General features: G+C 36.8%; 2 protein-coding genes across 2 annotated transcripts; one reads left to right on the plus strand and one right to left on the minus strand.

Moving 5' to 3' along the window:
* The first annotated feature begins 10,833 nt into the window (after positions 1 to 10,833).
* LOC116287146 (substance-K receptor-like) lies at positions 10,834 to 11,925 on the plus strand. The gene has a single exon (XM_031693786.2). The coding sequence runs from the start codon at positions 10,834 to 10,836 to the stop codon at positions 11,923 to 11,925; it is 1,092 nt and encodes a 363-aa protein (XP_031549646.2).
* Positions 11,926 to 12,744: 819 nt separating this feature from the next.
* LOC116287147 (uncharacterized) lies at positions 12,745 to 20,036 on the minus strand. Its single transcript, XM_031693787.2, has 2 exons — positions 19,784 to 20,036; positions 12,745 to 17,428 (listed from the first exon to the last, which is right to left on the minus strand). The coding sequence occupies exon 2, from the start codon at positions 17,396 to 17,398 to the stop codon at positions 14,609 to 14,611; it is 2,790 nt and encodes a 929-aa protein (XP_031549647.2). The 5' UTR covers positions 17,399 to 17,428; positions 19,784 to 20,036; the 3' UTR covers positions 12,745 to 14,608.
* Positions 20,037 to 20,502: the final 466 nt, after the last annotated feature.

Consider the following 20,502-nt stretch of genomic DNA (forward strand, 5'->3'; position numbering starts at 1 on the left):
GTAGGAAGTTTGAAGAAAAAACTTGGAGCCGTTTTGAAGAAACGGGGGGGGGAGTCTGGGGCCTGGCTCCGCCGGCTCCGAATCTCGTGGGGGATGGGTGGTAGCCTGGCTCCGCCGGCTCCTCGCTCCTCATGGCGTAGAACTCTTAGTTTATATCTACTCCTGTCGCGGGTCCCATCAGCTAAACAAAGCTGAAGAATTTCATTCAATAATTTTATATCTTTCTACAGATAATTTATTTATATATTGAATGAAATTTAAAATTTCACTAGATATTCAACTGTTTATGAAGGTGTTCGAGGTAGTATGATTATATGAAATAATAAAGACCGTGTCTTTCACTTTAAGAAGCTAAAAATTATTCAAAAACATTTACAAATGCCAATTACTGACAAAGAAATTAGTCATTTTGTATTTTGCATTATTTTCTATTTTGTCTCAGTTGTTCTTGTCAAGTTTAATAACTGAATATAATGAACTTTGTTGAACTTTGAACTTTTGTCGTTCGTGATTTCGTATCTTTTTCACACATGAAAACAGATGAAAACTGATAAAATCAAACCTCAAAATCTAGTAAGTTTAGTAATAGTAGTTAACTAAGGCTTATATAAAAGTAATAAAATTATTTTAATGAAGTATTAGGATATTAAGAAAGCCTTTTTAACTGATCACACATTTGGTTTTAACGTTCAGGGCCTTCATTTCTCGAGTTTAGTTAGTTGATGATCTCAATTTTCTCTCTGATGCTACCAAAGCATTTGTTTTTTATTTTCATTGCGGTAAAAATACATTTAATATAAAAACATCAAATTCCTATGGAAAACCAAACATCGTTATGTAAAAAAAGTAAGTAAGCTTTTTTTTTTGCTCACCTTAACCAGTTTTCTAGTCTGTTTTATAGTCTTGATTTGGTCCTCTCAAAAATTTCGGTTTAAATGAAAGACATCCAAGGTAAATTTCATTAAACCTGATATTGTATTGGATTATCTGTAGTTATATTTCGTTTTTTTTTTTAAGTAAAAAAGATTCAAAGCCTAAAAATGTCGGTCATGGAAAACTTGAATCTTCAAAGAACAAAACTAGCCCCTTCGGGAGGGAGTGAGTTGTGCACAAAATTCCTGAGTGGGAGAGTATAATCGCACAACGAAAACAATGTAGTGCATGGTTTTTATTATTGGATCTTCATCTCGAAAAATATATATATTCAGGCACTGCCTAAAAGCGGAGCTCCCGATACGGAAGTCACAGGGAGAACAATTTGAATGAAACTGAAAGGTAAAAATAAGATTGGGGAAAAAATCTTCAATTCTTTTTTATTCGACATGAAGATAATTTCTCCCATAATAAAAACCATGCAGTGGAATCGAATCGAAATGCACTACATTGTTTTCTTTGCGCGAGTATACTCTCCCACTTAGAAATCATTGTACACAACTCACCCCCACCCCCAGGGGCTAGTTTTGTTCTTGGAAGATTCTTCGACAAAGTTTTCCAAGGCCGACAGTTTAGAATATCTTTTACTTAAAAAAAACGAAAGATAACTACAGATAATCCAATACAATATCAAGTTTAGTGAAATTTACCTCGGATGTCTTTCACTGAAATCGAAAATCTGGAGATCAAGACCAAAAAACAGACTTGAAAACTGGTTAAGGTAAGCAGAAAATAAGCTTGCTTACTTACGTGTTTTACAGAACGAGACGACGTTTACATTCAGTTAAACTTGACAAGAACAACTGAGACAAAATAGAAAATAATGCAAAAGGCAATGAAAAATACAAAATGATGAATTTCTTGTCAGTAAATTGGCGTTTGTAAATGTTTTTGAATATTTTTTTAGCTTTTTAAAGTCAAAGTCTAGGTCTATGCAATAACATCTCTCAACAACACAAATTTAAGCTCATTTTTATAATCATACTTGCTCGAACTGCTAAATCAAAGTTGAATATTTGGAGTAAATTTATATTTCATTCAATAATTAAATAAATTATCCGTGGAAAGATATAAAATTATTGAATGAAAGTCTTCTTTGTTTTGCTGATGGGACCCCGCGACAGGAGGCGAACAAAGCTGCATTTTACTTGAACAAAAAACATTGAATAGTTTGTTAAAAACAACCGAATTGTTAAAGATTTACAAAGCTAAATAAAGGAAGAAAATTTGTTGTCGTAATATGCTCTCCGTCGTGCTATTTTTCCTCCAGCATTAAAATAAATTTAGCTTATCTATAGAAATATAAAAAGTTTTGAGAGAAAGTCTTTGATTTGTCGATTCGTCGAGAAAAATGCTTGTCAAAAAATAATAATATACGATTGTTTGCTAAAAAACACACACCTGAATTCTTGGAAAACATTTCTTGATACATCTTTGACCACATGAAAGTTTTTTTAATTGTTTTTGGTCTATAACTTGTCCTATAAAGCAATTTTTTTCTGTGCATTTGAGAGTCGCATATGAGAGTAGTTTTGCTTTGACATCAAGTGGGATTCCTGTGTTGTGTACACGGATGGACGGATGGACGCAGGTACGTAAAAACGTACGGACGGAAGTGACGTCAGCCAAGCCATGAAAAATCAACTCGATGGTTTACCATTTTTTCTTAAGTATGGTGCTCCACTCGCCATGAAAAATCGAAGAGCTCCGCTAAAAACAATTGAAGATTTTTTCCATATCTTATTTTTACCTTTCAGATTCATTCAATTTTGGACTCCCTGGCTCCCTAATTTCGTATCGGGAGCTCCGCTTTTAGGCAGTGCCTAAATATATATATTACCTTTCGCTATAGGGATGATATCCTTGAAAACGTTCGGCTGTACTAGTATCTAGGTCTAACCTTAAGTGATTTCGGGAATTTCTCGACTGCACAACAAGAACTTAAAAAATCAGCCTGTAAAGCTTTCCTTAGACTGAAAAAAGATATTGGATGTTTTTTAACCACGATCCTACATTAACACTAAAACATGTTATTTGTTTCTTTAGTAAAGCCGATCCTTATTTACGGTAGTGAAGTCTGGGGCATAGACAATATGAAAACTGGCAATCCAATTGAGTTAGTTCATATAGAATTTTGCAAAATGTTACCTGGGGTTGGAAGAAAGGCTACCAATTCGGCTTGTCTAGCCGAATTAGGCCAACTTCCCATCAATTTAGATGCAAAATTAAGATCAGTTAAGTTTAATTGGCTAAACTTGTCATCGCCAAAGACGATAGGCGATAGCCATTCCGACATGGAAATGGTTTCGTTCAATACAAAGACTATTGAATCAGTCTCAATACTAAGATTCATGTTCTTGACCAGAATAGGAAGCAGAAACACAAGTCATTCCAGCTATTCTTGGATCTTGAAATGACCTATATCCTATTGCTTTTCGCCTATCGCCTATTGCCTCCATTGTCGCCTTTGGCGATGTCAACCGTTATTAAAATAGGTGTATATAGAGAGTCATTAGTAATAAACAACAATGACTGGTCTAGTAAGATCTCTGTTAGACCGAAGCGGCTTAGGGAATGTCTGGCTTGAAATAAACTACAATCATCGTTCAAGTCAGAATCCATTCAAAATAATTAAAACTAGATTAACGGATATAGAAATTCAAGTCTGGCGAGGGAAACTCTTCAACGATAAGAAAACTAGAAGAGGCCCCTCAGGCCAAAAAAATAAACTAAGGACATATCGTCTGGTAAAAACAGATTACTCGTTTGAAAGTTATTTAATCGAAGTTAAGAATTTTGAACACAGAAGAGCATTAACTAAATTGAGAATTAGCATTCACGACCTTGAAATCGAAAAGGGAAGACATTCAAGGGAATGCAAAAAAAAAAAAAAAAGAAAAAGAAAAAGAAAACAACAGAAGATAGGAGGTGCTTCCATTGCCAAGATAGTGTAGAAGATGAGAAGCACTTCCTTCTTCACTGTACATTATATTCAAATCTAAGGGAAGAACTCTTCAAGGACATAAAAAAACATAAATAATGATTCTCTTTTGTTAAATGAGAACGAGTTGTTTCTGCTATTTATGAGTCCGCCCAAAATGTCCACAACTGCTTTATAAAAAGATCGCATACAATACAGAATTAATATAGCATGTGGTCTTCTTACCCAAACTAGGCACTAAATAGTAGAGTGCAAACAATATAACCGTGAAACTTTAGTAATACTAAATAGCACAATTTCATGCAAATCCATTGTTTTCTATTGTTTAGTCCGCACTATTTTGCACTATTTAGTAATTAGTGTTTCACGGATTAATTGTTTGCATTCTAACAATACTAAATAGGTTGAATAGGTCAATCTATTATAACACAATAGAAATTACTATAAATCAACAATTATAGCCTTCATACGTACGTTTATTGGGGTAAAATGTCTGTGTATATTCTAATACTCCATACCGAATAAAAGAGTCTGTCTGCCATGAAAATATCATTAAAGATAGATATTTCTCAACATTTTTGACAATAATTGTAGATAAAATATTCTGTTTTGTCTTCTAATGTTTTTCTTGTTCCTTTTCTGTTTCTTTTTCTACGTTTTTCCCATTGGAGTGCCTCAGGGGACATGTTTGGGCACTTGAACCATCTTTACCGGTAATTACCTATATGATCATTATTCGTTGGGTATTCATAGTTTATTCATATAAATATATATGCTTATAAAAAAGCAGGTGTACTGAACATTTGTTAGTCTGGGGATGCCGACTTCTTACTTCCGACTTCTTACTTCTTAGATCCAGGGCAGTAACTAGGGGATGAGCACAGGGTGCATGTGCACCCCACCCCCCCCCCCCCACCCCATAAAAGCTTAGTAGGGTCCGCTCATCCATCTCCTTTTTTTTTTGGTTCTGCTTTCTTTTGGTGACCTTTTTTATTTGTGTTTTATTTTGTTTTATCTTTTTTTTTTTTTGGTTCTACTTCATTTTGGTTACCTTTTTTCTTTTTTTTTTGGTTCTGCTTTCTTAAGAGAAACGATGGTCCGATTTTATTCGATGCACCCTCCCTGTAAAAGTTCTGGTTAAGGCCCTGAGATCAGTACGAAGGCAAGGATAAGAACAAATTAGGTGATCCATAATCGACTCTCTCTCATCGGTAACTTTTACTAGTACATGTATCCAAAATCACCACGAAAAGAAAAGAAAACGTTACCTGTGAGCAGCGTTACTGGACATCACTCAACTCCCCAAACCATGTCATTGAATACAACGATTCTCCTTGCTAATGCGACTTTTTTAGAATTTATACTTGAAACTCTTCCTAACAAGATCATTAAAGTAATGGTTTACTGCATCATATTTGTAGTTATTTGTAGTTATTTCTGGCTTAATGGTGGGAAAAAAATACCTTAAAACGGGCTAAATTCAAAAAATACATACATACATACATACATACTTTATTCGTCCTCTATAAGGCTTTTCAGAATAAAGGGCCTAATTAATTACAATTAAAATAATACTATATATAATTATATAAGAAGCAAAAAGAAAAGATCAAAGAATAAAGTAAATAAATAAATAGATAAATAAATTGTACATTTAAATTACATTAAGGTTTAAAAAAATCTGAAATAAGATGTTGTTTTAATGTCCGTTTAAAGTCTTTCACGGTTGGGCTTAACTTAAGGGCAGAGTCTAGTGAATTCCACAATTTGACTGTTCTATAGTAAAATGATCTTTGTCCAGTAGTCGTTCTGCAAAAAGGTATCTGCAGCTTTTGCGAGTTTCTTGTCGTACGTTGCGTGATGCTTGATCTTGGAATAAATCGCGAGCATAAGGAATCAGGGGCACACCCAGTCATGCATTTGAATGCCATAATTGCATTACGGTAGTGTAATTGCTGTCTGACGGGTAACCATCGTAGCTCTTTAAGAATAGGCGTGACGTGATCGTACTTTCTTTTGTTGCTAATGATACGGCATGCGAAGTTCTGCACAGCTTGGACTTTGTTCAGGTTACTCTCAGTGGTATTGCTCCACACATTAGAGCAATAGTAGAGCTTGCTGAAAACTAAGGCATTTATCATGGTTTTTAGAGTGTTTTGATCAAAGGCATGTTTTACTCGGTTAATCTGTCCCAAACGCGACATGCAACTAGACACTGTCGATTGTACATGATCTTTATACGTCAAGTTGGAATCAAGGAGAACTCCTAAATCCTTTACTGACTTGACAGGTGTAAGTTCTTTTCCCAGTAGCGTTAGACGAAAATCTTCCACTTTAGCAGTCATCACTTTGCTCCCAAAGATGATAAGTTTAGTTTTGTCGGGATTTAGAAGTAGGTAATTGTCGAGTGTCCAATTAGTTATTCTGAAAAGGTCTTGATTAAGTCTTGAAACAATATATTGCTGGTCCTGGAGATTGAAAGTAAGCAACAATTTGGTGTCGTCAACGTAACATTGAGTAGTACAATGTTCAGGAACGCTTGGGAGATCGTTTATATATATGCTAAAAAGCAATGGTCCCAAGATACTTCCCTGTGGTACACCACAGGTCATAGGCAAACGGTCTGAGACTGCAGTTTGGATTCTGACGACTTGATAGCGTGAAGTAAGATAGCTGCGAAACCACTGAATGGCTAGAGGTGACAGTCCAACGTCCTGCAGTTTTGTCATGAGGATTTTATGATCAATGCTATCGAAGGCCTTACTCATGTCGAGCAGCACAGTAGCAGTAAGCTGTTTCTTATCGATGGCCTCGAGAATAGTATCGGTTGTTTGGATGACAGATGTCTCGGTTGAATTCCACTTTTTATTTCCGCTTTGCTTGGATGTTAAGCGTTGATTGGTTGATAAATATGAAGTTAACTGATCATGAGCGACTCTCTCACAAACCTTGGATAACACTGGTAATAGTGAAATAGGCCTGTTGTTGTCTGGGATTTCGTGATCGCCATCCTTTGGAATAGGTACGACCTCGGCTATTTTCCAAGCGATGGGAAATTGTGCAGAGCTAAAAGTGGCGTTCACGATCGAAGTAATCGATGGTAAGATGACAGGGAGGCAGTCTTTTATAACGTGGAGAGGAATCTTATCTATTCCAGGAGCTTTGTTTGAAGCCATTGAGTTAATGATTTTTTGCACTTGATTACGACTCACGCGATTATCAAAGAAGAATTGTTCGGACTCGGGATACCCTCGAGGGACGAACGTGCTGTTGTTGGATTCACACTTGAATTGCTCTGCCAAGGCGTTAACTTTCTCAATTGTATTTGTGCCGACATTTGCAAAGAAAATATTAAATTCGTTGGCTACGATTTCGTTGTCCTTTGAATATGTTTTCTGAGAGGCAGACTTTTTGGGGATGCAACCACGAATTGCTTTCCACATGCTGTTAGTGTTGTTCTTGTTTTCTTTAATTTGTTGTGCCACAAACTCTTTCTCCGCCATGCGTATTTCTCTTTTGACCTCGCGGCTAAAATTCTTATACGCAGACCAGGCAAATGGGTCTTTAGTTTGCCTGAAATTACGCTTCCAATTATCTCTTGTTGCCATCAAATTGCGAATCTCATCAGTAATGTAGGGATTTGGTCGTCCTCGCATGCGAATTGTTTTCACTGGCGCGTGTTCCTCTAGGATGTTATTAAACATTGAGTTAAAAGCGTACAATTTGTCATCAGGATCGTCGAAAACATCTAGGACTGACCAGGGTGCGAGTGCAATGTCATTCATGAATTTATCCGGGGAATACTCTTTAAAGGTCCTCGTAGTGACAAAGGTGGTTTGAGTGCGCGGCTTTTTCAAGCCCAGCTCAGCGTAAACAAGGTCATGGTCGCTTATCGATGAAGATAGCACTTTGGTGTCGAGAACATGTTTTGCATTTGACACAAGAATTACATCGATTAAGGATTCGGTGGAGTGAGTAATACGAGTAGGTTGAGTGACTATCTGATTCAAGTTGTAGGTAGAACAGAAGCTTATAAGTGCTTGGGAATCAGGCAGGTCGGACTGTAATAGGTTGCAATTTATGTCTCCAAGTATGTAAATTGGTTTATTTAGTAGCAATGCAGAGATTAGGCTTGGTCCTAAGTCGTTGTCAAGGCAAGCAATTGGAGATCCAGGAGGTCGATAGGTTGTGCAGACCACGAAGGACTTAAAACTGCGTACCTTAATTTCCATCCAAAGTTGGTGTAGCTCGCCATTTGATATGCCAGAGATTTCATTAAGCACTTTAGTTTTGAAGCTCTGCTTCACATAAGAACACACACCGCCGCCTCTTTTATTTTGACGGTCTACTCTAAAAACGTCGTAGCCGGGAATTTCGACTTCTAAATTAGAAACGGAGTTGTCCAGCCATGTTTCAGAGATAGTAAACACGTCAAAATCGTTGGAAATAACGGTATCCTTAACTTGTATGAAATGCTCTCTATGCTTGAGTGATCTCACGTTGAGGTGAGCGATTTTGACGTTGTTGCTCTTGTTTCTTGTTCGCTGGCCAGGTCCAGGATTTACTTCGATATCGTGAACCAGTTTGATTGCAGGATAGAGAAAATAAAATAACCACACAGAGCGAAAGAAGTGCTATTTCTCAATGATTGGGAAAAAATTCGAGGCTTTGTTTCACGTTTCAATGATTTCATTGACATTTTTGATGAATCCCCATACATTTCCTTATAAGCTTGGGCTACTTGTGATTCTATGAAAACAATTTGAAAGGCACGCATGCGTAAACGTTTTTCTCTAGTAACGCGGTAGAGACTATGCTATCGTGATTGCGATAAAGGCATTGAGAGGGGAGGGGGTTTACATAAAAATATCATTAAAGCTGAAAATTTCTCAGCATTTTTGATCATGATTGTCTGAAAGATGTTTTTTGTAATTAACAGAAATGGGAAATAATTTCAAAGGAATTTATGCATCAAGCATAAGTAATAGACTAAAAATTCTAGAAACTGTCATTTCTTAATTATTTAATTGTAATGAAGTCATAAATGCAGAAGACAATATGACGTCCCACGAATTTGACATCGATAGAAGTCAGAAAAATGGCATTTAGCAAAGCTATTAGTTTAGGATGGAAAGCAGTCGCCATCTACTTTTTTCACAAAAAGCCAACAAATTAATAGATATTGCAAAGGAGGTCAATATTTCTCTAGAATCGGTATATACTTAAATTACTTACAGTATCAAAAGCTCTAAAAGTAAAGAAAAAACGAAGAGCCTGTCAGACCCAGAAAATATACCCAACGGATGGAAAGACAACTCAATGTGAATTTAAATCATTATACAAAAGAGAAATACGAATTGTTGTTAAAATTACTGATAAAAAAAACAACATACTAACAAATAGAAAATTGTACATATCACGCATTTCCAAACATTTTACAGAGATTAGCATTCATACTTATACTTCCGGTCTCATTACAGTTTCACTTCGCTCTAAGTCGCTCTAATGACCAAAGAAGTACATTTTCTCGCTTGTTTTCAAGCAGAAACACATAAAGTAAGTATAACATTTAAGGAAAACCTAAAAGCTTTAAAAAAACAATGGTTTACAACAAAATTGCATTAATTTGAACCTCATTCTTTGTAAGGTATTTTATCCCAACCGACAAAAATATATTGAGTAACTGTAGTTTAACTGTTGTAGAAAAAATATATTTAAAAATTACAGTAATATTTACGTTCTTGCCTTGATGGAAACATCTGCAAGTTAGGTTGGCTGCATGTTATTTGATCAGTATAGAGCTCATTGGGTCCTCGGTAAATTCATTGCTTTCTTTATTGGATGCTTCCGATGGTTCTGACGGTTCTGATTATTCTTTGGATTCGTATTCCTTGAAAATTTTCACATTCAATTAAACAGTCTAAGGCCTAGGGCAAACGTCGAACTTTCCATGCACCGAACTTAATTAGATCGAAGAATGCCGCCTCATTATCACCTGATATCCATTAGTTTTAATGAGTTCTGTGCATGGAAAGTTCGACGTTTCCCCTAGGCCTAAAGTCTATGGTTATCGATTAGCCGCTATATTTAAAAGAAAAATGATATCCTTTGTCGCTTCAGCTGAATCTACATGAAATATACAGCAAGCGGAAAGCAGAATTTAACTCCTTCTATTGCATTGTGAAGGTTTTCTATTGCAATTTTGTCTTATTATCATACGGAAGGGATGCGTAAAACATGTATTTCGCGATTCATGGCAAGAATTGATGATTACTACCATAGACAGATCTAAGACAATCTTGGACAAAAATAGTTGGGAATTTTTCATCCAATTCTGAAATAGTAGAATTTCTCTTATTAAAAATGTTTGTTGTGCTTAACCCCTCTCCCCCATGTTGGTCCCAGTAGGTAAAGCAGCCCTGTCTCCCTGGAAGCTGGCAAAATTGTTTAGGGAGGGAGAGGGGGGGAGGGGGTCGTTTTAAGAGAAATTTTTCATGTTTGACATAAAATATCATTAAAAGCTAACAATTTCTCAACATTTTTGACAATAATTGTAGATAAATATTCTGTTTTGTCTTCTAATGTTTTTCTTGTTCTTGTTCTGTTTCTTTTTCTAATTTTCCCCATTGGTGCATGGAGTGCCTCAGGGGACATGTTTGGGCACTTTAACCATTTCTACTGGTAATTACCTATATAATCATTATTCGTCGGGTATTCATACTTCACTCATATAAATATATATGCTTATAAAAAACCCAGGTGTACCGGACGTTGCTGTCCGTTTGTTAGTCTGGGGATGCCATTAGATCAGTACGAAGGCAAAGTTAAGAACAAATTAGGTTATCCATAATCGACTCTCTCTCACCGGTAGCTTTTACTAATATCCAAGATTACCACGAAAAGAAAAGACAACGTCACCTGTGAGCAGCGTTACTGGACATCTCTCGATTCCTCACACCATGTCTTTGAATACAACGGTTCTCCTTGCTAATGCGACTTTTTCAGAATTTACGCAAGAAACTCTTCCTAACAAGATCATTAAGGTAATGGTGTACTGCATACTATTTGTAGTGTCATTCACTGGTAACCTGCTTATTGTATGGGCAACAAGCAGAGACATTCGACTAAGAAGTACGACCAATATTCTGATTGCCAACATGGCGGTCAGTGACCTTCTCGTTCCATTATTCTCGATGCCAAGAGATATCTCCTATATTATCTTTCATCCAGAAATATGGCTGATTGACGGTGACTTTGGACTTGCTCTTTGTAAGCTCGCACCTTACCTGCAATACGTTTCTTTGGGTGTTTCGATTTACAGCTGTGTGTTTATCGCTCTCGATCGCTTCTACGCTGTAGTTCATCCACTCAGAGGAGGTTTGAGCAAGGACAAACTCAAGTACATCATTGTAGGGATCTGGATGTTTTCTCTGTCCATGTTTTCCACGTATTTCTTCACTGTGACGCTTGTGAAGACAGGAGATTCGACAAAATGCATCATGCATTTAGCGCGGATTGGTGTTACATCATCCCTACACTTGAGGATTTATTATTTTGTGATATTTGCGCTGAATGTTGGAATCCCATTACCTATCATCTCTTTCCTCTACTTACGCATCGTTCTCAAACTCCGACGAACTACAGTACCAGGACAAGCAGGGAACACTTCATCTGTGAGGGAGCGTCAAAACAAGAATGCCCTCAAAATGTCCGCCGTTATTGTCAGTCTTTTCTTACTTAGTTTTTTACCTCTTACGGTGGTTACTTTCCTTTCACATTTTGGAAAACTTGATAGCTTATCACCGGTTGCAAGGACCAACATACTTTTCGCAGTGGCATTCATAGCCGTATCGAGTTGCTGCTACAACTTCTTTATCTATTTGGTTTTCACTGAAGTTTATCGACAGAATTTTAAAAACTTGTTTTTAAAATGTACCTGTGTCATTCCTTTTTCAGGAAGATTTCGCACCAATTCTTTTGCTCTTCAGAGTGTGGCACCAGTCGCGGAACAGGGACAAGTCAACGTGATAGGAATAGCTGACTTTAATTAAGTATTTGCGCTAAATGTTGGAATTCCATTACCTATCATCTTTTTCCTCTACTTACGTATCGTTCTCAAGCTCCGACGAACTGCAGTACCAGGACTTGCAGGGAACATTTCCTCTGTGAGGGAGCGTCAAAACAAGAATGCCCTCAAAATGTCCGCCGTTATTGTCAGCCTTTTCTTCTTAAGCTTTGTACCAATAGTAACTAAATTAAATTGGATACTGCATATGAAACTTTCTAAGGTTTGCGGTATATAGGGATAAAGTTATAACAAGGTCGGAGAAGTACGATTAGGCTAAGGTCAAACGTCGTCGACCTTCACTTGAGCCGTACCTAAGTGAACGAACAATAACAGTGAAACTTTTTTTCGGTTTTGCAGACAGAAAATGCATTTCTGCATAACTGAAAGCTCGCTATTTTCTGAATATTTCATTCTAGATTAGAACTAGACCATTGTTCCAGTGTTGGGCATTTGTTTTGTGCTGGGGGCTGCAGAGGGGTTAAGGCCGGCATAGGAGTGTCTGAGAGAAAAATCACTCAAATATAAAACAAGTAACGGAAACAAGAACACGGAAACAAGGAAATGAAGTATTAGGAAATAAATAGTGTGAGAACACTAGATCACTAACATGTGTGATACAGTAGATAAACACGATTATATTCTTTTCTTCGAGTCTACTTGACTATTTCATATTGATTATTAGGGGTTTCACATCTTTTGTTTTCACTTTGAATTGTAAGTGTTGGTGGAGAGTGCAAGGGAATGGAAATGAAATCTTTAAAGATCACTGAACATTGGAAAATAACTTACTCTACTTCAAAGACAAAGCTAAAAAACTTTATTTAACATTATTGTTATAACGGCGTCAAAACAAGAATGCCATCAAAATGTCCGCCGTTTTTGTCAGCTTTTTCTTCCTTAGCAATTTACTTTTAGTTTTAGTCATTATTCTGACACTTTTTGGAAAACTTGATAGCTTATCATCGCCTGCAAGGAATGATTTACTTTTCTCGGCGTCATTCATGGCCGAACCCAGTTGCTGCTAAAACTTCTTCATCTAACGTATATCGTTTTTCACTAACGTATAAGGAAATAATTTCAAAAACTTGCTTTCAAAATGAACGTTTCAATACTTGTTCAGGAAGATTGCACACCAAATCTTTTGCTCTTGAGAATGTGGCACCAGTCACGGATGGAACAGGTACTTGTTAACGTGATGCTTAGTATTGTTCCTTTGTTTTACTCTACCGCTTTTAAAGTCAGTGATATGCAAATACGCCAATATATTTCTTGGGACTCCTTAAGTTTGATCATATTTCTTCAGGTTAAGAATCTCTTAACTAGTTGTCTATTACGGAAAATTAACTTTATTTGAATGATGCTGTAATGGTCTTTAAATGAATTAATAATCAATTAGTTCCTAATAATATTGCCAATAAGGCTAAGGTCAAAAATCGAACTTCACATGTGAACCGAACCTAATGACTTAAAAGAAGACCGCCATGTTATCCATTGTCTCATGTGAAGCTCAACGTTTGACCCGACGCCTAAGTTTGTTCAGTACGCTCACTATGTCATAAGGAATTCACTGACGCATAAAATACGCCAAGTCCTCAGATAGAATCAATACCATCAAGGGACACTGCTGACCATAGAACTCGTGGAGGCAGCCAAGTGAAGGAGAATTGTCCCTGTTCTGCACTATATACTGAATGTTTATATCAGTCTTTCGACATTGGATACATTTTGAACCAATGGTTTCCTACATGCATAAAATTATCTAACTCAGTTTTACTGGTCAAAATCAGATTATTCTACCACAAAAACCGAACTACAATATTAAGTCAAATTATCAGCTAATGGTGTAGTTGACAAACGTGTTTTGACCCTACAAAACAATATTGACTGGCCGAAAGATGTACCCATAATGTTTTCAAAGTCAATAGTAAAGTATCCAAGAATTAAATCCTACTTGCATTTTTTCAGTATTTAGATAAAAATAATATGTAAATAATAAATGGTAACAAGATGAGATCGATTTACAATGCGACGCGCCTAACGAGTTAGACAATCAGACAGCGAGAATTTGTGCATTTGACCGAAAATATTCAAAATGAATTCGTACTCTTTGCAACAAAAACTTAAATAAAAGGCTAGAAATATGCCTAGATGATACCTTTTTTTGTCCCTTCGCTGGCGAACACTTAAGTCTTTCGTAAAAAGTCTTTTAAATTGAAACACTTGGCGGAAAAGGATTCAACGGCATTGGTAAAAAATAAGTTGGGTGGCCACGTTTAGGCGCGTCGCACTGTAATTTATAGACCTTGGACTACTTCGATGATACGGCGGCCATCTTGTCGTGGGGCAAAACAATCTTTGTCTTTCTTTCATGGGTAAAGGTGATCGATGTGCCCTCTTAATTCATCACTTGTTTTTAAGCTATAAATAACAATCGACGTCATTACTGTAACAAAGCTTTATTTGCCCTCTGGACGCCCCATAACTGATGCCCTACGATCCAAGATGGCCGCCGTATTGTTGAAGAAGTCCATTCTTTTTTCACAATGATTCAAAATTTTGTAAGATGTCTTAAATTTGAAATAGGTCTCAAATAATTTGCAAAGTATTAAAACATCTTGTGAAATGAGTTTTGAGTAATCATGACATTTCTATAATAGGTTTACTATTTACAGCGGGAGAATTTGAGATGTCAAGCAATGTTCCGGGAAATGTTGTCCTAGCATTCCTAGAATCAACTTAATGCTAAGCTCTCTTTTTATTTTACTTATGAACTCGTCAAAGGATGACTTTTTTGTGTCCTTCTCAAACTCAAATACATCTGAATACGGCAGAAAGAACGGATTCAAGTAGCAATTGTCAGCAAAATGCAACAAAAATTGAAAGATTTTTGCTGTAATCACGGATGGATGAATGTCACTTGATCGTTTCTTCATTTCGAGCATTGCATAAAAGGTGCAATTTTTCAACATGTAGCTTTTGATCACGTGTGAAGGATTGACTGGAAGAGGTTTCTTCTCATCAAATTTCCTTTGGTGTTGCAGTAGATTTGTCCATTGGTTGATGGATTCAAATTCTATCTCAGGGCATACCTCTTTCCCTTTCATGATTTTTGCCAGGGCATAAGCACGCCGAAAGACAGGTGGGAGAGATTTCATGAGAGAGATTTCTGCCGGTGCAGCAGATACCCGCAACATTCTTCTCAAGGCTTTGTTTTGATCGCTGTTGCATGTAAAGCTGATATTGTTATCCATTGATTGTCCCTTTTCGTAGTCAAATTCGTATGACCGCGATTGTAAAATTAGGATGCATCCAGAATGTTTGATTTCGTCTGTCATCAAGGGAATTTGGTCTACGTTTATATTTGCTGGCCACCATCCTTTCTTGTACACTGCGGGAACTAAGTCGATGCTGATTTTAAGTTGTTTGTAAACTGACCCTATCCAGTACACATCAAAATTGAAGACGGGTTTACCCCTAATAACAACCATTTTATCCTCATAGTTGTAGTATAAATTGCCACTTCTCCAAAGCGTGTTTTCGTTTAAAGCCCTTTCCAAATATTTCTTTAACAGCTGTAGATAGGGGAAAGCAAGAAAATAACCTTCACTATCGCAAAAGGACATAAACTCTTCCGGAACTGGATCTTTCGTAAATTTGAGACACGCAAATCCTGCTTCAATACACTCTTTGATGAGGACGGGCTTTGTTATTTCGTTCAAGTGGTCTATGCAAAGAACGAAATCGAATTCGTCTGGTCTGCCTACTTTAGTGCCCTCAGCAGAACTACCTGTGGGAAATACAGACATCTTGAATCTGTGGTCATACCCAGCAACTGTTGTACAGATTTCCTGCACAAGTGCATTCACCTCTTCTACTATACGATCCACTTCTTTTGCGTTTTCTTGAGATCTGTCATAGTATGTTTCTAAAAGAAAATCCCACAAATTTTGGCGATTTTCAGGAAGCATCATTGTTTTTTGTATATCCATGTATGTTTTCACACTGGACGATTTAGTGCTTTTAGGCAATCCAAGAAGAACTTCGTCAAACGACCTAACTCTGCCGTATAACTCTTCAAATCCCTCGGCCCTTTTGAGGATGGTATAACAGCGGTAACTACAGTGTCGTTTGACTGTATCTAAAGGTCGGTCTTGCAACATGTCTTTTGCATCCTTATTCGCTCCTAGATCTAATAAAATCTCAAGTTGTTCATGATAATTGTGGTATGCCGCAAAATGGAGTGGCGTCGACCCGTAGGCGTCAGTGGCATTAACATCTGCCTCTCCTTCCAGAATCATCCTGGTCAAAAGTTCAGGAATTGGTCTATGCTTCATGATCGACATCAGCGGTGTACGACCCCATCTGTCTCGTGCGTTGAAATTAATTTTATGCTTATGAAAAATTTCAAAAACGGGGTCCAAAAACAACACGAACGCGGGGGTTTCATCATAAACGTTTTGTGAGAGTAAACTAGACTCGCTCGTAATTAACGATTCTAGTACATCTGTAAGAACACAGGAAGCAGACACACCTGCTAATCTGTGTATAGCCGTATTTCCCAAATTGTCGGGTTCGCTTACTGACACTCCGTAAGACATCATAATTCTGACTGTTTCATTGTCGATATTTGAAGTATCGATCATGTAAGCCCATGGTGGCCGCCCGGAAACATCGCCACCGCTTAGCAGTTCTTTTACAATCGTCGGTGAGTAAAGTTTTGCTATGAACTCTAATGTTTCTGTTATATCTTCAAATAATTCCGATCTACAGTAAACATGAAGAAAATTTTCTCTTAATAGAGTTTTTTGGGTCAATTCAATGGCTTGGTATTTCTCCATCAGATGTTTTATGAGAGGAGTATTGTCATTTCTTGCTGCTACAAAATGAAGAATCCCTAGACCAAACTTTGTCTGGGCGTTCAAGGAAGCGCCAGCGCGAATGAGTGCTTCTGCTATTTTGATAAAGTTAGCGTTCAAGTCCAAATCGTAGCTTATACTCTCTAAATATGGCCCCGGTGTACGACCAAAGTCAACACTGAAGCAACAATGTAAAGGAGTATAACCATTGATATCAGATGCATTAATGTCAATATTTGGTTCCCCTAACAGTCTTTTTACATTGTCTACAGATTTCACAGTTACGGCGTAATGTAAAGGCGTCTGTCCCCATTTATTTCTTGCATTGACATCTGCTCCAGCCTCAAGCAAAACTTCAATAAGGTTTACACCAACATGTGTTATCCATCTTACGGCCAAATGAAGAGGTGTGTCTCCTCTGAGATTACCTTCATTCACTTTACATCTCTGAGCTTCCTGGCGACAAGCCTCTGGGTTTCCAGTCAAAACTGCCTCATGGATCTGGTTGTTACCGCTTTTGGCTCTGCCCTCTACCTCGATATCATCAACCCAGACTTTTGCAAGCATCTGAAGTAGTTCGACTATGGACGTGTCGGCCATTCTGTTGTCCTCGTATAAGTGTTTTGTTCTCTGAAAACAGCATAAGAATGAATAGTTAGAGACGTTTTGGAATTACTGCATGGTTAAAAAGACGGGTCAAGAGAAATCGCGATTACTGTTTTAAGGCCGCACCATTTAATTGAATTCACCTTTTCGGCGATAGCCGTCACGTGGTGTAAATTGTGTTGGATTGTGTTACGTTCACCAAAAAGTTCGGAAATCGTTCTCGGATTTCCATACAAATGTACTGACTTTAAATGAACTATTTGCTTGGTTTGTTTAGTTACAGTGTAGTTCTCTAAATACAAGTAAAAAATCATTTTTCTAACTTGATTGAAGCTTTTCTCATTGCTGTTAAGAGAGCTAACTAAAGAAATCTATCTAAATTTTCTCTTTAAACTCAGTGAATTTGTATGGGAATCCGAGAACGATGTCCGAACTTTTTGTTGATCGTAACACAATCCAACAAAGGGTTTACGACGTGACGGCTATCGCCGAAAAGGTGAATTATTTTGGCACAACGAATCAATATAAAAAATACCAGATAACTGAGTCAAAAGTAGATTTATGTACCAGACTTTTCGGAAGACATCACTCTACGTTTATTCGGTGGCGATATGTTATTGATGAGCAAAAAGAACACGCATTAATTAATTGGAGAACAAATGTTTAAAAGCAAATCCAGATCACTAAATTTGAACAGAGAATGTCCGCATTCTGGCTAAAGAGAAACATTGAAAAAAAGAGAAAGACCAGAGAAGCCATAAAAATAAGAAGAATTAAGCCTAAATTAAACAATGAAGAAGAACAAACAAAAAACAAAAACAAAAACAAAAACAAAACAAAAAACAAAAAAACAAAACAAAACCAAAACAAAACCAAAAACGACAAAACAAAAACAAAACAAAACAAAACAAAACAAGACAAAGCAAAACAAAAACAAAACAAAACAAACAAAACAAGAAAAAAAAAAAAAAAAAAAAAGAAAAAAAACCAACCAACCAAACAAACAAACAAAAAAACAAAAAAACAAAAACAAAAACAAAACTAAACAAATAAAAAACAAAAACAAAAAACATGGTCTAGATGGCCTGACTTTGTACAGATACGAGATTTTGTGGGTTTAAAATTGCCGGGTACTCAAAGCTACCTTTTACCAAGGTAAACCATATGTTGCGAAAGTTTTAACTCTTTGATGTATTATGGAAACACCTCATTTAAGTAGCTGTGTTAGAGTGTATGCCATGAAAACAGATGAAGCATATAATGAACCATTTATGATCTTATAAGATACCCGCCTTGTTGCTCATTGTCAAGTCCAGTAAAAATCATGTTCGGTGATATCTCAAAGCAGATTTTATATTGATCCATTTACAGTCAAACTATAAGAAAACCGTGAACACCTGAAAATAGTCTGGAATGTGGGAAGTATTGTGTTCTGACCATTCGCATGCAAGAATGAATTTATTCCTAATTAATTAAATGTCGCATGTGATTGGTCAGAATAAGATGTTTAACATTCCAGACATATTTTCTTTAGCTTCCTACGCAAACGTTCTTACTGTCTGTCACGCTTTCTTATATTAGTTGACTGTAAAATTTATTCATTTTTTTATTTTGAATTAGATGCTTTATAATAATGCAAAAAGATTATCATATTATCATAGCCTTTTTAGAATAATGTTCCTTGTACAAAGTTATCGTTATAGAAAATATATTCTGCGTTATTTCGAAAAACCAACGATTATCATTGTGACCTCGGAAAAGCTATTATTAAACTACAATGAAATAGAGTAGTGTCGTCAATAGAAGGTGCCGTGATACCGTGAATATTTGATTGCGAAGCTGAAATCAAGCTGAATATATTCAGGGTTAGAGAATATTTTATGATGAAAGACTCGCGGCTCGGTAGAAAGACTCGAAGATTCGCGTATCGGTAAATATTCTACCTTCGGAGAATAATTGCTAAATATTAATGCGATGTAAAATCTCAGACATTACACGCCAGGGAACATTATATTATAAAAAAAGCCCACAATAAAAAGGCGAAAAGCTCGATTCAGTATCAAATAAGTGAAAGAGAAATCTATTTCGAAGTCTTTCCTTTACTTCATAATGCCATATTTATCGTGGTTGAAAGATACTGTTGGATAAACACTTGCAAGACTGAAGAAAACCGACAAATTTATAATAGCTAGACACCCTTAACATTTCGGTTAAGAATCTAGATTCACGACGTCCTAGAACAATTGTTCTAGTGCTCACAGATGGTTTTACACGCTGTAAATCTTGTAATTTTACTAAGGATATTCGTGGTTTTAGGCTTAAAATAAATTAAACTACAACGGTAATGTATCTACTAAGAACGTAAACAAGTAAACTAACCTTCTCGCGTTCCCGGTGCAACTAACATCAGTAACATGTCTTCCCTTCAAACTCCAAATTCAACAGAAAATCGGCCAGAATTTAATCGAAATCCAACAAAAAAGATCTTTTCTTCAAAGACTAAGCCAATTATTCTCAGTAAAAGGTCTCATTTTGTTTAAAATAACAGGTATAAATAAAGAAAAAGGTCACTCTTCGCTTCCCTCGAACCGTGACGCTAGTTTGCTATGGCTAGCAGACGTTCTTGGCTTGCTCATCAGAAATGCGTTGTTGTGGTCACCAAGGAAAAACGTTTGCGCATGCGTGCACTTCAGCACTTTTTCGAAGAATTTAATCTCGTACCCAGAGCCTGCGTTTCTTTCGGCCTGCGGCGAAAAACGAGGTCTCTGGCAAAATCCATTTTTTGAGACTGGGATTTCTTGGACTTCCGGTATAAGAGCGAATACGTTAAAGACTTGCCAAATATAAAAAAATATGTTCCCAATTTTTAATTCTTATTTTGATCGGAAGTAGACTCGGAACTCTGTTTGAAAGCAGGTTTGAAAGCATGATTTTCATTGATTATGTTTCACTTCCGGAAAACTGCGCATGCCCCAAAAATGGATTATGCCAAAGCCCTCGTTCTTCGCCGCAGGCCGAAAGAAACGCAGGCTTTGGGTACGAGATTGCTGAGAATTTTGAAGAGTTTGAGTGGGAAAATAAATGTTTGTTTCCTCCAA

This window comes from Actinia tenebrosa, unplaced genomic scaffold (assembly GCF_029948245.1).
Source record: "Actinia tenebrosa isolate PJP-AT-01 unplaced genomic scaffold, QUT_ActTen_1.0 PGA_scaffold9__36_contigs__length_13948895, whole genome shotgun sequence".
Taxonomy (NCBI): Eukaryota; Metazoa; Cnidaria; class Anthozoa; order Actiniaria; family Actiniidae; genus Actinia; species Actinia tenebrosa.

Excerpts from the sequence above, each read along its gene's own strand:
- LOC116287146 (XM_031693786.2), top strand. The coding sequence starts at position 10,834 with ATGTCTTTGAATACAACGGTTCTCCTTGCTAATGCGACTTTTTCAGAA.
- LOC116287147 (XM_031693787.2), bottom strand. The coding sequence starts at position 17,398 with ATGGCCGACACGTCCATAGTCGAACTACTTCAGATGCTTGCAAAAGTC.